Raw genomic sequence first — 13,614 nt, 5'->3', positions numbered from 1 at the left:
CTTTAACCCCAAGACCGGCATAAGGATCTCGGTTCGAGCCTCCGGCTCCCCACCTGCAGGGGAGTTGCTTCACTGGCAATGAAGCAGGTCTGCAGGTGTCTGTCTTTCTCTCCCTCTCTGTCTTCCCCTCCTCTCTCCATTTCTCTCTGTCCTATCCAACCACGACAACAACAATAAAATTATAAGGGCAACAAAAGGGAATAAATAAATATAAAAAATATTTTTTAAAAATTCCTTCAAGCAGAGAAAATTGGGACACAGCCAACAAAGCAGGGGACAGCATTCAAGAACACACACACACACACACACACACACACTCACCAGCGTGAAGCTTCTGGAGCGAGAACTGCTGCTCCGACTCTCCAGACTGCCCCCTCTGCTCAGGTCACCCTGCCTGCAGCTGAGAGACAAGTCAGGGTCCATCTCCACAGAGTCTGTTTTTTGGTGGTGTAGAGGCATCCCCACAGAAAGGCAGGTGCCAGGTCACAGGAAGTGGGGTTGGGGTCCCATCCCCAAGTAGCCAATCCACTGCAAAAGTCAAGCACAAAGACACAGGCAAGTGAGCTCAGTGAAATGTCTTGTCCCTGAAAACCAAAGGACTCACCAGAATTAGAGTCAGACAGTTTCACTAGCTCCCATTAATTTTATTGGTTTGGAGGAGTCAGGTGGTAGCACAGTGGATTAAAAGCAGGTGGCGCAAAGCACAAGGACTGGCATAAGGATCTTGGTTCGAGCCCCCGGCTCCCCACCTGCAGGGGAGTCGCTTCACAGGTGGTAAAGCAGGTCTGCAGGTGTCTATCTTTCTCTCCCCCTCTGTCTTTCTCTCCTCTCTCCATTTCTCTCTGTCCTATCCAACAACAATGACATCAATAACAACAACAATAACTACAACAACAAAAACAAGGGCAACAAAAAGGGAATAAATAAATAAAAATTTAAAAAAAATTATTGGTTTGGGTGTGCTTTTTAAAAATTTTTATTTATTTATTAGATAGAGACAGAAAAAAATTGAGAGAGGAGGGGAAGATAGAAAGGAAAAGAGACATCTGCAGCCCTGCTTCACCACTTATAAAGGTTTCCCCCTGCAGGTGGGGACCAAGGGTTTGGACCCGGGTTCTTGGTCACTGTGATGTGTGTGCTTATTAACCAGGTGCGCCACTGCCTGACCCCGTATGTGCTCCTTTCCATCTCTCCTTTCCAGCCTCCTCATATCATGAAGATGTAAGAGTTTTTCTAATGTGGTGCAGGAGTATGAACCTATGGCCTTGTGCATGCATAGCACTGCTGAATGACCTCCCCAGCCCAATTTTTATTCTATATGTTTTGTTTTTGCTTTTATTTTTGTTTTGGTGAGAGACCACTGCACAAATCCACCGTCCATATCCATGAAGACCCCTTGGTGCAGTCCATGGTGTTCCCATGTGGTGGCAGAGTTTAAATGCAAGGTTTTACATATGGTAAGTCCCACATTCTCCTGGGTGAGGCATCTCCTGACCCCTTATTACACTTCAAAAGGCTCTGACTCTCAGTTGATCAAGTACTCGATTATGTTTGCAAAGAGTATGAAAGTGTACATTATGTAAAGTGATTATGATAGCCCTATGGAGGAAGAGACTGGCCTTTTCCAAGAGGTAGAACAAGCTTTTCTAAGAAGCCACATCATGCCTGAGACCCCACAAGCCGAAGTGAGTCACAGCTGCTTGTTTTCTGTATATTGCCTGAGACATCCTGTGTTTATCCCCCACAGTCAACTAGTAACATCCCTTAGAGCAAAGTCTCATCCATTGATTGAGGAAAGAGAACCAGGAGGAGGAGACTGTCCTGAGGGCTGGAGGGTTGTGGCAGTTAGGCAGCCTCCCCTTCCCCCTCTTATCCCCCAAGAGAAAGACTTTGTCCCTTGGACTTTTCTTTTCAGAAACCCCTCACCTGACCTGGCTGGCTTATATGAACTCTCTGTTCCACCCTGACCACATAATGGCTTAAAAAGTATTGCAAAGCATGTCAGTTCTACTGCTCTGAAATACTAAATATTTGTTATTTTTATGCTAAATGTTTACATGTCTTGAGTTCTGTTTCTGAATTTCTTTTTCTGCTCCAGTGATCTTTCTGTTTTAGTCATTAGGACTCAAAAAAAAATTTACACAACATAAGGTGAGCATTTCAGTGAATGCAGCTACATAAAAATCAGGGCTTTTGAGGCTAGGGAGGTGGCACTGTGACTATTCAAAAGGCTCTCATGCCTCAGGCAGGCTCTAAGGTCCCAGGATCAGTCCCTGGCATCACTGTAAACCAGAGCTGAGCAGTGCCCTGGCTTACAGAAGGCCAGGGAGCCAGAGATACTGGGCAGAACAGTGGTGGGCTGGCTAGAGATGCTCACTGTGCCCAATAGCCAGATAATACTGAACACTTGTAAATCAACAGGAAGGACAGAGACAAAACAGCAAACTCGTTAGAAAAAAGAAAGAAAGAAAAGAGCAAGGGATATGATTAGGCAGTGCCATAAGAGGAAACCCAAATAACTGCTTGCCTATGAGATGTTAAAACTTAGAAGACAAGGGGGGGGGGGTATATGCATAATGTTTATGCAAAGAGACTCTCATGCCTGAGGCTCTGAAGTCCCAGGTTAAATCTTCCCACCACCACCACCACCACCCCCCCACGACCCGCGTGGTAAGCCAGAGACCACTATGATCTCCTGCAGGGGAGAGGCACATGGAGCCAGCTCAGCCAGCTGGTGGAAGGGAGCCCCACAGCCAGGACACCAGCCCAAATCATTGAGGGTAATGCTCTGGTTAGAAAAATAAAAAGGGAGTTGGGTGACAGCGCAGCGGGTTAAGTGCAGGTGGCACAAAGTGCAAGGACCAGCATAAGGATCTCCATTCAAGCCCCCCCCACTTGCAGGGGAGTCGCTTCACAAATGGTAAAGCAGGTCTGTATGTGTCTGTCTTTCTCTCCCCCTCTGTCTTCCCCTCCTTTCTCCATTTCTCTCTGTCCTAACCACCAACAACATCAATAAGAACTACAACAATAAAACAACAAGGGCAAAAAAAGGGAATAAATATTAAAAAAGAGAGAGAACATTAAAAAACACTCAGAAGGAAGTCAGGCGGTAGGGCAGAGGGTTAAATGCAGGTGGCACAAAGCTCAAGGACCGGCATAAAGATCCCAGTTTGAGTCCCTGGCTCCCCACCTGCAGAGGAGTCGCTTCACAAGCAGTGAAGCAGATCTGCAGGTGTCTATCTTTCTCTCCCCATCTCTCTTCCCCTCCTCTCTCCATTTCTCTCTGTCCTATCCAACAATGACAACAATAATAACTACAACAATAAAACAACAAGGGCAACAAAAGGGAATAAATAAACATTAAAAAAAGAAACTAATTTAATAAAAAACACTCAGAAGACAATATATTTTTTTAATTTTTTTATATTTACTTATTTTCCCTTTTGTTGCCCTTGGTTTTTGTTGTTGTATTATTATTGTTGTTGTTGTTATTGATGTCATCATTGTTAGGACAGAGAGAAATGGAGAGAGGAGGGGAAGACAGCGGGAGAGAAACATAGACATCTGCAGACCTGTTTCACCACCTGTGAATCGACTCCCCTACAGGTGGGGAGCTGGGGGTTCAAACCGGGATCCTTACACCGGTCCTTGCGCTTCACAGCACGTGTGCTTAACCCACTGCGCAGTACCCGACTCCCCAGAAGACAATATTTAAAACCTACTAGTTGACATAACATTACTGATTAAAAATTAACATCAGGGCTGGAACAATAATAGCTCAGCCTGTTAAAGCATAGGACTTGTATGTCTGGGGCTCCAGTGGCCCAGGTTTAATCCTTGGCACTGCCATATGCCAGACCTGAGTGGTAGTCTTGGCACACTCTCTGACTCACACAGATATTTTCTCTCTCCTCTTTCTCTTTAATAAGACACAGATATTTTCTCTCTCATCTTTCTCTTTTAATAAAGGTAAATAAATATTGACAAGATCAGAACCTTCACATTCCATTGTGCAGTACTAAGCTGATAGAAACAGGGGAAGCTGAGACTATCCTACCATCTGCAGACACCACTTCTCAGTCTATTTTATAGGACTAGATCACAAGGCAATGCTAACAACCATGGTTATCAGAGCACTGCTCCCCATAGAGGAGAGTGGCAATCAAATGCTTCACCCTCTGTGAAGACCAAGGACAAGAAAACCATGGTATATGGAACAAACACTGTTATGGAATTACTATGGAGTACCGTGCATTAGTTAGAAGCCATCAGCTGGACAGCGGCATATAGAAAGTTTAGTGTGTTGAGTGAAAAACTGTGAGTACAATCTTAGCATAATTTTACTTAGATAAACTCAGAACTCAAAACACACACACACAACACATACATACACACACACACACACACAGCACACACACACACTGTTTTCATTCTACACCTATATCCAGGGACATAGGCCAGTGAGGAGATGGGGAGTGAGCATGGCATAACTGGAGTGTCCTACTAGACACACCTCATCTTCCTCATCTTTAGAGAATTTAAGTGCTTGTTTCCTTTAGGTACCTAACACCTTGGTTGGGGGGAAAAAAACAGGAAAGGAAGGTTTCTTCAGAGTTTAACAATCATGATTTTTCTAAGTCATTAAGATCTAGTATGTACAGAGATGATATAGGACAGGAAAGTTGAGATTTCATGGGGAAGGGGGAAGAAGACACACAATCTAGAAAATCTAGGACAATTAAAGAGGGAAGCAATTCCTTAGAAGAATGAGAAAGAAGCCCTGAAGAGAAGCTTTTCTTGAATTATAGTCTCAGGCAACATTAAACAGACAAATGTTGACCTGACCTACCTTACTGAACAATCTAAGATGAAAAAAAACATGTGAGCAATCAAAAAAATGAGAGCAATCAAAAAAATGAGAGCAATCTCATTTTTTAAAAGTTTTTTTTATTCCCTTTTGTTGCCCTAGTTGTTTTGTTGTTGTAGTTATTGTTGTCATTGTTGTTGGATAGGACAGAGAGAAATGGAGAAAGGAGGGGGAGACAGAGAGGAGGAGAGAAAGAGAGACACCTGCAGACCTGCTTCACCACCTGTGAAGCAGCTCCCCTGCAGGTGAGGAGCCAGAGGCTCGAACCTGGATCCTTCCACCGGTCCTTGTGCTTTGCGCCACCTGCTCTTAACCCACTGCGCTACCGCCCAACTCCTGTTTGCTCTCATTTTAAAGTGAGCTTAGTTCAGGGAGTTGGGCAGTAGCACAGCGGGTTAAGCACAGGTGGTGCAAAGCGCAAGGACCAGTGTAAGGATCCCGGTTCCAGCTCTGGCTCTCCACCTACAGGGGAGTTGCTTCACAAGCAGTGAAGTAGGTCTACAAGTGTCTTTCTCTCCCCCTCTCTGTCTTCCCCTCCTTTCTCCATTTCTCTCTGTCCTATCCAACAATGACGACAACATCAATAACAACAACAATAATAAATACAATAAACAACAAGGGCAACAAAAGGGAATAAAAAAAATAAATATATTTTTTAAAAAAGTTAGCTTAGTTCTGGTGGGAGGTTGGGGGCAAGGACTCAGCCAAGACAAGCTGGCTCAATGAATCTCAAGGCTAATTATCACCATTGGAAGTTCTGAACTTGAGAGGAGAAATTATCCAACTCAACCAAGTGGCTTGGAACTGATCCCACTTAGCAAGTCTACACTTTGACCAGAGTTGTTCCAACTCATTGCTGGGGGGGAGGGTAAATCTTCACAAAAGATAAAGATCCAGGTTAGGTGTTAGGTTCTGAGCATATCAGACCCATGGTTCTTGACTCCACACGCATTGTTAACCAGCAGTACTAAGGAAATAGGCAAAAACACAGCATCCATAGGAACTAGTCCCTTATCCATATCTGTCTATTCTCTTGAGTAGGATCAACTGGTATCCTACCTGATTGTCTCATCCTGATAATCAGTAACCAATACTCCACTCTTTGATCATCTCATTATCTTCTACCTGCATTCACTGGACTATTGTGATGACTTGTTTCCAAACCCGGACAATCTTAGGAAAGAGTTATCTCTAAAGTCACATCCTAAGAAATCCCAGTAATGAGGATTTCATAGCCAAGTCACTTTCAAAGTGAGATGTCTTTCTTGACCTTCAAGAACATGAAAAAATGATAGAGTTTCCCAGTGGGGACTGTTTCTGAATCGCCGCAGCTCATTGTCTTGAATGAGCTTTTTCGCTGTGGGTGAAAATAAAGAGAACTCCGCTTTGCAGGGGATGTGTGCACGCTTCGATGGAGTCATCAGTAAATACAAGATGGGCATTGTTGACTTTAATTCGATTAGCTCTGCACGACATTCCTTTATCTGCATATGAGAGGCCCTTTACTATAACTGGACTCAGAGAAGTGAGCCCTGCACATATAAGCTCTCTTTGGTTCTGGTTGCTATTTTTACATAAAGAATGAATGTTACCAAAAATGAGGTTTATAAGGTCTAGGACATGGCGCAGTGGATAAAGCATCGGACTCTCAAGCATGAAGTCCTGAGTTCAATCCCTGGCAGCACATGTACCAGAGTGATGTCTGGTTCTTTCTCTCTCTCCTCCTATCTTTCTCATTAATAAATTTTTTAAAATCTTTTTTTTAAATGAGGTTTATGGTGGAGCACCTGGTTGAGAGAACACTTTACCATGTTCAAGCCCTTAGACCCTACCTGTAGAGGGGGAAGCTTCACAAGTGATAAAGCAGTATTACTGGTGTCTGTCTTTCTCTTTCCCTCTCTACTACCCCCTTCCCTCTCAATTGCTCCTTGTCTTCTCAAAAATAAATGAAAAAAAAGGGGGGTTAAGCGCACGTGGCGCAAAGTGCAAGGACCGGCATAAGAATCCTGGTTCGAGCCCCCGGCTCCCCACCTGCAGGGGAGTCGCTTCACAAGCGGTGAAGCAGGTCTGCAGGTGTCTATCTTTCTCTCCCCTTCTCTGTCTTCCTCTCTTCTCTCCATTTCTCTCTGTCCTATTCAACAGCAAAGACAGACAACAATAACAACTACAACAATAAAACAACAAGGGCAACAAAATGGAATACATAAATAAATAAATTTTTTTTTTAAAAAAAAGGAAACATATGGTCACCAGGAGTAGTGGATTCGCCATGCAGGCACCAAACCCCAGTGATAACCCTGGTGGCAATAAAAAAATTATTTATTTATAAGAAACTAATCAATGAAGTTATGAAAGATGCAATGATGTAAAGACTTTTTATATTGCTCTATTAACCCAGGCCATACGTTCAAAGGAAACTGAACACAGTCATTTTTTTCCCTATTACTCAATTTAATTGAAGCTTTAATAAGTAAACAGGTTGAAGTCAAAGGAACGTGTAGTAACTATTGTTTGTGTGTGTATGTATGTGTGTGTGACATGGGCCTCAGATATGTGATTTTATTACTTCTGGATCAGCTTTCTCATTCTTTTTATTTATTTATATTTTATTACCAAAGCACTGCTCAGCTCTGATTTATGGTGATGTGAACAGAATGAACCTGGGATTTTGGAGTCCCAGGCATGAGAGTCTCTTTGCATAACCAATATGCTATCTATCCCAACTCTCATTCATTTTAGTTTAGACAGAGACTGAGAGAATGGTGAAAACACTACAGTGGCAGCCCCACCCCCACCCCGTGCCATGGCACTCCCATGTGATGATAGGGCTCAAACCCAGGCCTCATGTATGACAAGACACACACTATCCAGTAATCTGTCTTCTGGCTCCTACTAACTATTCTCAAGTTAAGATTTTCTCAATGTCAAGAAAACAACCTTAGAAATAAAATAATGCTTTCAGTTTCCCTTTCTTTTTCAAAACCAAAAGCAGGATATGACTAAATCTGGAGTAGGGCAGCAAAGTAAAAACCCTGGGGTGAAAGTGAGGGTGGATATTCGGCTTCCTGGGGCGACAGGGTGTGGGGTGGGTGGGATGGGATACAGTCTTTTGGTGGTGGGAATGGTGTTTATGAAATTAAAACAAACAAAAAAAATTAATAAAAGAATGCTTGGGAGTCGGGCAGTAGCGCAGCGAGTTAAGCACAGGTGGTGCAAAGCACAAAGACCGGTGGAAGGATCCTGGTTCGAGTCCCCAGCTCCCCATCTGCAGGGGGGTCATTTCACAGGCAGTGAAGCAGGTCTGCAGATGTCTATCTCTCTCTCTCCATGTCTCTGTCTTCCCCTCTCTCTCCATTTCTCTCTGTCCTATCCAACAATGACGATGACATCAATAACAACAACAATAACTATAACAGTAAGGCAACAAAAGGGAATAAATTAATAAATATTTTAAAAATAAAAAAAAGTAAAAGAATGCTTCTAAAAAAAATGCTCACTCAGCCAACCAGCAAACTAGAACTATTACTAACTCTGAAGTTCAAAGACAAGTTCTCAGAAGCCGAGAAAACAGTTTTGTTCTGGAGTCTGAAAGTGTCTATGTGGTCAATGGCTTAGTTGACATAATTTTGTTTCTTTGCTTGCTTTCTTATTTCTGAGTTATTTTTATTTTTTATTTCTTCTTTCTGAAATATCTTCTGTAACCACTGAAGACCTCAAAACCTAGCTGGCACTCAAGGGTATTATTCAGCACAACAAAACATTTAGTAATTTTACTTCTCCAGGACAATGGCCATGCTTTCATTTAGACATCTTTTTTTGGAAAAGGTCTTTTAGAACAATGTAGAAAATTAAGACTGATTTTGGACTGTCTCAATTGTGAATAGTTTCAACAGTTAACAGGAGGCAATAATCAACCTGGGAACACTCACCATGTAAAAAGTCAGTGATTTTCCCAGGACAGTAAGCAAACAAGGTGAAAGTGAGAGGTCTCCACTGGGTACCTGGACTCACTGCCCTTGGGGAAGACACCTCCTACCACCAGCTGGATATCCCTGAATGTAAAATTTGGAAAACTAGATTTTCCTACAGTAAAACCTCATCTGAAAACAACCTTGACAAGATTTTGGAAGCAAACAGCAAAGCACAAACAAACACAAGACCTAGTTTGAGTTGGTGGAATGTTTGCACTTCACATTTTCAATCTTAGCTTTTTTTTTTTTGCTTTTTTTTTTTTTCCACCAGGGTTAGCACTGGGGCTCAGTGCTGGGACTACTAATCCACAGCTCCCAGCAGCCATTTTATCTTTTTTTCTATTTTATTGGATAGGACAGACAGAAATTCAGAGAGAAGGGGAGTCGGGCGGTAGTGCAGCAGATTAAGCACATGTGGCACAAAGCACAAGGACCAGCGGACCAGTGTAAGGATCCCGGTTCAAGCCCCCAGCTCCCCACCTACAGGTGAGTCGCTTCACAAGCAGTGAAGCAGGTCTGCAGGTGTCTATCCTTCTTTCCCCCTCTCTGTCTTCCCCTCCTTTCTCCACTTCTCTCTGTTCTATTCAACAACAGCAACAACTAATAACTACAACAACAATAAAACAACAAGGGCAGCAAAAGGAAATAAAGAAATATAAAAAAAGAGAGGGAGAGAAGAAAAATAGATACCTGCAGACCTGCTTCACTGCTGTGGCAATCGGGGGCTTGAACATGGGTTCTTGTTCATGGTAATGTGTGTTCAACTGGATGCACTACCACCCAGCCCCCTTAACTCATCTTTTTAATGGACATTCTATAGTCTTGTTATATTTCTGGATCCTCTAGCAAATAAATTAAAAAGAAAATAAAACAGTTCATTTTAAACTGAAACACATTTATGTGCTCTCCCTTTATTTAGTTAGCAAATATCACCAGAGCACTATACTCTGCGCTAGTGAAGTAGCATGTAATACTTATTCCTTTGGAACAGTAAGTGTGCCAAGTTTGAGAATGCCTTTAGTTTTCCTGAGGCGCTTGACATTCTTAACTGAATTTGTCACTCATTCTCACAAAAATTAAGCTGACTTAGAGCAAAGTATTTATAATATCTGGCAGTGGTATTTATAATACCTGGTAGACTGAAAGCAGAGCTCTGATTTACATATCTTATCTCATGAAGCTGTACAGATTTGATCTGAAGGGGGGTGTGTACAGCTCCTGTGAAACCTTTTGCTGTCTCAGTCTCTCACACCTGTCTTTTAACCCCATCTTCCAAAATCTCTTTGCTAGCCCTTTGTTTAGGGAGTGGGAAATAGAACATGTAACCTGTAAGTGTACAGATACATACAGAGGGTCCTATCCTACTCTTCTTGGGAGTCCAGGACTACATTTCTCAAATCACTCATGTCAAATTCAGGCTTTTGTGCAGAAACACCTGCCCCAATTTCAACAGAAGAAAAGAAATAAAGGTGTTATCAAATGCTAATTGAGAACACTAGATGATTCCAAGTAGTGGCTAACATGATCCTAGACCTAGAAGTCCAAGAATTGCTGGTCAACTTCTCTGGGAGAACACCTACCCCCTGTCTGCAGTTCATCAGTAGGGTTTCATAATTATCTTCATATTGACAAAGGCTCTTGGCTACTGGACAGGCAGGCTTGTAAACCTCACCACCTTGGAAAACTAAGGCAAAATTAATCTCCTGACAAATGTCATTAGCTCAGAAATATAATTCTGAAGTACATGGTATTTTATATGCATTTCCAAGCTCACCAACTAAATTTTTAACAATAGTTGAGAAGGCAAGGTCTAGTCTTCCCTCTCCCCCAATTAGATTAAATCAGTTCAAGTCGCTTGCCTAGGTCAAAAGCAATTGAGTATCCATCTGCAAGGTACTTGCTTTGATACCTGGCTTCTTCCATCCTCCCCCAAAAGTTAAATATTGATGATTTCTTAGGTGTAGCATAGTGTTTGGGGACTTGATCATTACCATTTCAAAAGAGTAGCATGTTCTTTGAAATGAGACTTTAGCTTAAGTATGGTTTTACTGACATGTTGATACCAAAATGTCTTTTCTTTAAAAAAAAAAAATCATAGGGAGTTGGGCAGTAGCGCAGCAGGTTAAGTGCATGTGGCGCAAAGCACAAGGACCAGCATAAGGATCCTGGTTTGAGCCCCCGGCTCCCCACTTTCAGGGGAGTCGCTTCACAAACGGTGAAGCAGGTCTGCAGGTGTCTATCTTTCTCACCTCCTCTTTGTCTTCCGCTCCTCTCTCCATTTCTCTCTGTCCTATCCAACAACGATGACATCAATAACAGTAATAACTACAACAATAAAAACAACAAGGGCAACAAAAGGGAATAAATAAATAAAATCATGGTAAGAGCCAATAAAGGGGAAAAGTTTAACACACAAGATTGCCGGGCTAGCTTCACGGGCAGGAGACAGACGACCATAGACTGATGGCTGAGTGGTACGCAGTTCAGTCTTTATTCATGTGGAACACAGCGCAATCTAAGCTATCTCTAATCACAGTCCTGTCCTTATATATCCTGAGGCGGAAGTGTCAGGTCCAAAGAGGATGTACGTAGGATAAGGGGTGAGGAGAAGGAAAAAGCATGCAAAACAGTGAGGATTAAACCTGGAGGAAGGGTGGTGCTTAGTTAACAGTGGTTATGTAAATAGAATAGTGTTAAGCAGGGGGGATTAAACCAATGAAACAGAAGGGGTCTTAGAAGCAGAATTTAGAAGCATACCAACGGGAGTCAGGTGGTAGCACAGAGGGTTAAACGCAGGTGGCGCAAAGCACAAGAACCAGCATAAGGATCCTGGTTCGAGCCCCTGGCTCCCCACCTGCAAGGGAGTCGCTTCACAGGCGGTGAAGCAGGTCTGCAGGTGTCTGTCTTTCTCTCCCCCTCTGTCTTCCCCTCCTCTCTCCATTTCTCTCTGTCCTATCCAACAACAACATCAATAATAACAATAATAACTACAATAATAAAACAACAAGGGCAACAAATGGAATAAATAAATAAATTTATTTTAGAAGCATACCAACTCAAGATATTCACTGGGGCTTCCATGTGTTTCTGGGGCTGGAACTAAGGCCCTTGAAAAAAGCAAGGTGTGCTCTCTCCCAGGTGAGCTATGTCCTGACCCCACAGAGGCTATAAAGGCCTCTGATTCACACTGAGTTAGCAGTAGCTCAATCATCAGATTAGCCAGTTAGTTCATGTGTGTATGTGACTGAGAAAAAGGAGGACAGTTAAAAAAAAAAAAGGAGGACAGTTTACCTTATATGAGGATAATTAAGTGCTGAATCTAGGTCCTTCTTAGCTCACATACAACCCCACCATTCCCAGGGGCCAGTTATTTTCCTTTTCTCTCTTTTTGCCAGAGGGTAAGAGACTGAGAGAGATAGAAAGACAGAGGTGGTCTGGGAGGTGGCACAGTGGATAACGCACTAGACTCTCAAGCATGAGGTCCTGAGTTCAATCCCTGGCAGCACATGTAGCTAGCAGAGTGATATCTGGTTCTTTCTCTCTCTTCCTATCTTTCTCATGAATAAATAAATAAAATAAAATGAAAAGAAAGACAGAGAAGAGAGACACCTGCAACACTGCTCCACCACTTGTGAAGCTTCCTCGTAGCAAATGGAACTGCAGATAGAGACCAGGGACTTAAACCTGGTCTACTGGGTGTGCCACCACCTGGCCCCTGGAAACTTTTTTTTCCTTCTTTCTTTTTGAAAGAGGGTGAGAGTCAAAGAGAAATAGAATGGTGGGGGAGGGGGAGAGAATGAAAGAGACAGAAAAGGAGAAACACCTACAGCCCTGCTCCATCACTCGTGAAACTTCCTCCCTGCAGGTGGGGACCAAGAGATTGAACCAGTGAGCCACCACTCACCCACCCCCTCCAAAAAGAAAAACTTTTTAAAAACTCTTTTTGTTTTTGCTACCAGGATTATTGTCACTACAAATATAATTAATTAACAAACCCCACCAGTGAATGGTGCTGGGTTTTCTCCCAGTGAGGTTGACCAAAAAACCTAAAAAATTCCACTGCTCCCAGCAGACTCACCCCCACACACAGAAAGTGAGGGAGATAGAAACAGATAAAGACAGAGAAGAGAGACACCACAGTGCTGCTTTACCACTCATGAAGCTTTCCCTCATGTACTGCCTTCCCCCAGAGAACACCTGACACCCTGGAATAAGGGATCTCCATCCTCAGCTCCCTAGGGACTGGCCATGGTAGTGTGTTCTCAGGTCCCTGTGACACTGGTGCTCTCTCCTTGACTACGTACTAAGTCTCCAAAGGGTAGGGATCCACCTCCCTCAGCTCCATACCTCCAGCTGGTGGGAATATTCCAGAAGTTCTTTCTCCCTCTGAATCTTTATATAAAACACCAAAGGCAACCTTTGTAAAGCAACAGTTGCCTAATCTCACCTGTTTAGGAAGGGGCTGTGCCGTGACACACACTGTTGAGCATATACGTTACTATGCGCAAGGACCCAGTTTCCAGCCCCCCGCTCCACACCTGCATGGGGGTGCCTCATAAGCAGTGAAGCAGGTCTATAGGTGTCTTTCTTTCTCACTCCCTCTCAGTCTCCCCTTTCACTCTCATTTTTTCTCTGTCCTATCTAAATAAAAGCAAAAAAAAAAAAAATGGCCATCAGGAGCAGTGGATTTGTCATGCAGGCACCGAGCCCAGCAATGACCCTGGTGACAATGAAAAAGCACAGATCTCTTTTTTCACAATGAAATTCTTTTAGTCA

At 43.0% G+C, this 13,614-nt stretch overlaps 2 protein-coding genes across 9 annotated transcripts in view; one reads left to right on the top strand and one right to left on the bottom strand.

Annotated features, from left to right (window-relative positions):
• The window catches only part of UPF2 (UPF2 regulator of nonsense mediated mRNA decay), a 202,412-nt gene that overhangs the window by 148,303 nt on the left and 40,495 nt on the right, over positions 1-13,614 (top strand). The gene's annotated exons all lie outside the window — the stretch shown is intronic.
• PROSER2 (proline and serine rich 2) overlaps positions 1-13,614 on the bottom strand; it is a 35,580-nt gene that overhangs the window by 14,967 nt on the left and 6,999 nt on the right. For 7 of the 8 annotated variants that reach the window (XM_060192142.1, XM_060192141.1, XM_060192140.1 and 4 more), the window contains exon 2: positions 322-528. The exons of the other annotated variant lie outside the window; for it this stretch is intronic. In XM_060192142.1, the coding sequence (XP_060048125.1) occupies positions 322-459 (138 nt within the window). In that variant the 5' untranslated portion in view covers positions 460-528. The remainder of the gene's footprint in view (positions 1-321; positions 529-13,614) is intronic. 8 annotated transcript variants of the gene reach the window in all.

The sequence above is a fragment of the Erinaceus europaeus genome, chromosome 6 (genome assembly GCF_950295315.1).
Source record: "Erinaceus europaeus chromosome 6, mEriEur2.1, whole genome shotgun sequence".
Classification (NCBI taxonomy): domain Eukaryota; kingdom Metazoa; phylum Chordata; class Mammalia; order Eulipotyphla; family Erinaceidae; genus Erinaceus; species Erinaceus europaeus.
Note: the sequence above shows the minus strand (reverse complement) of the source record. Positions and strands in the feature narration are given on the sequence as shown.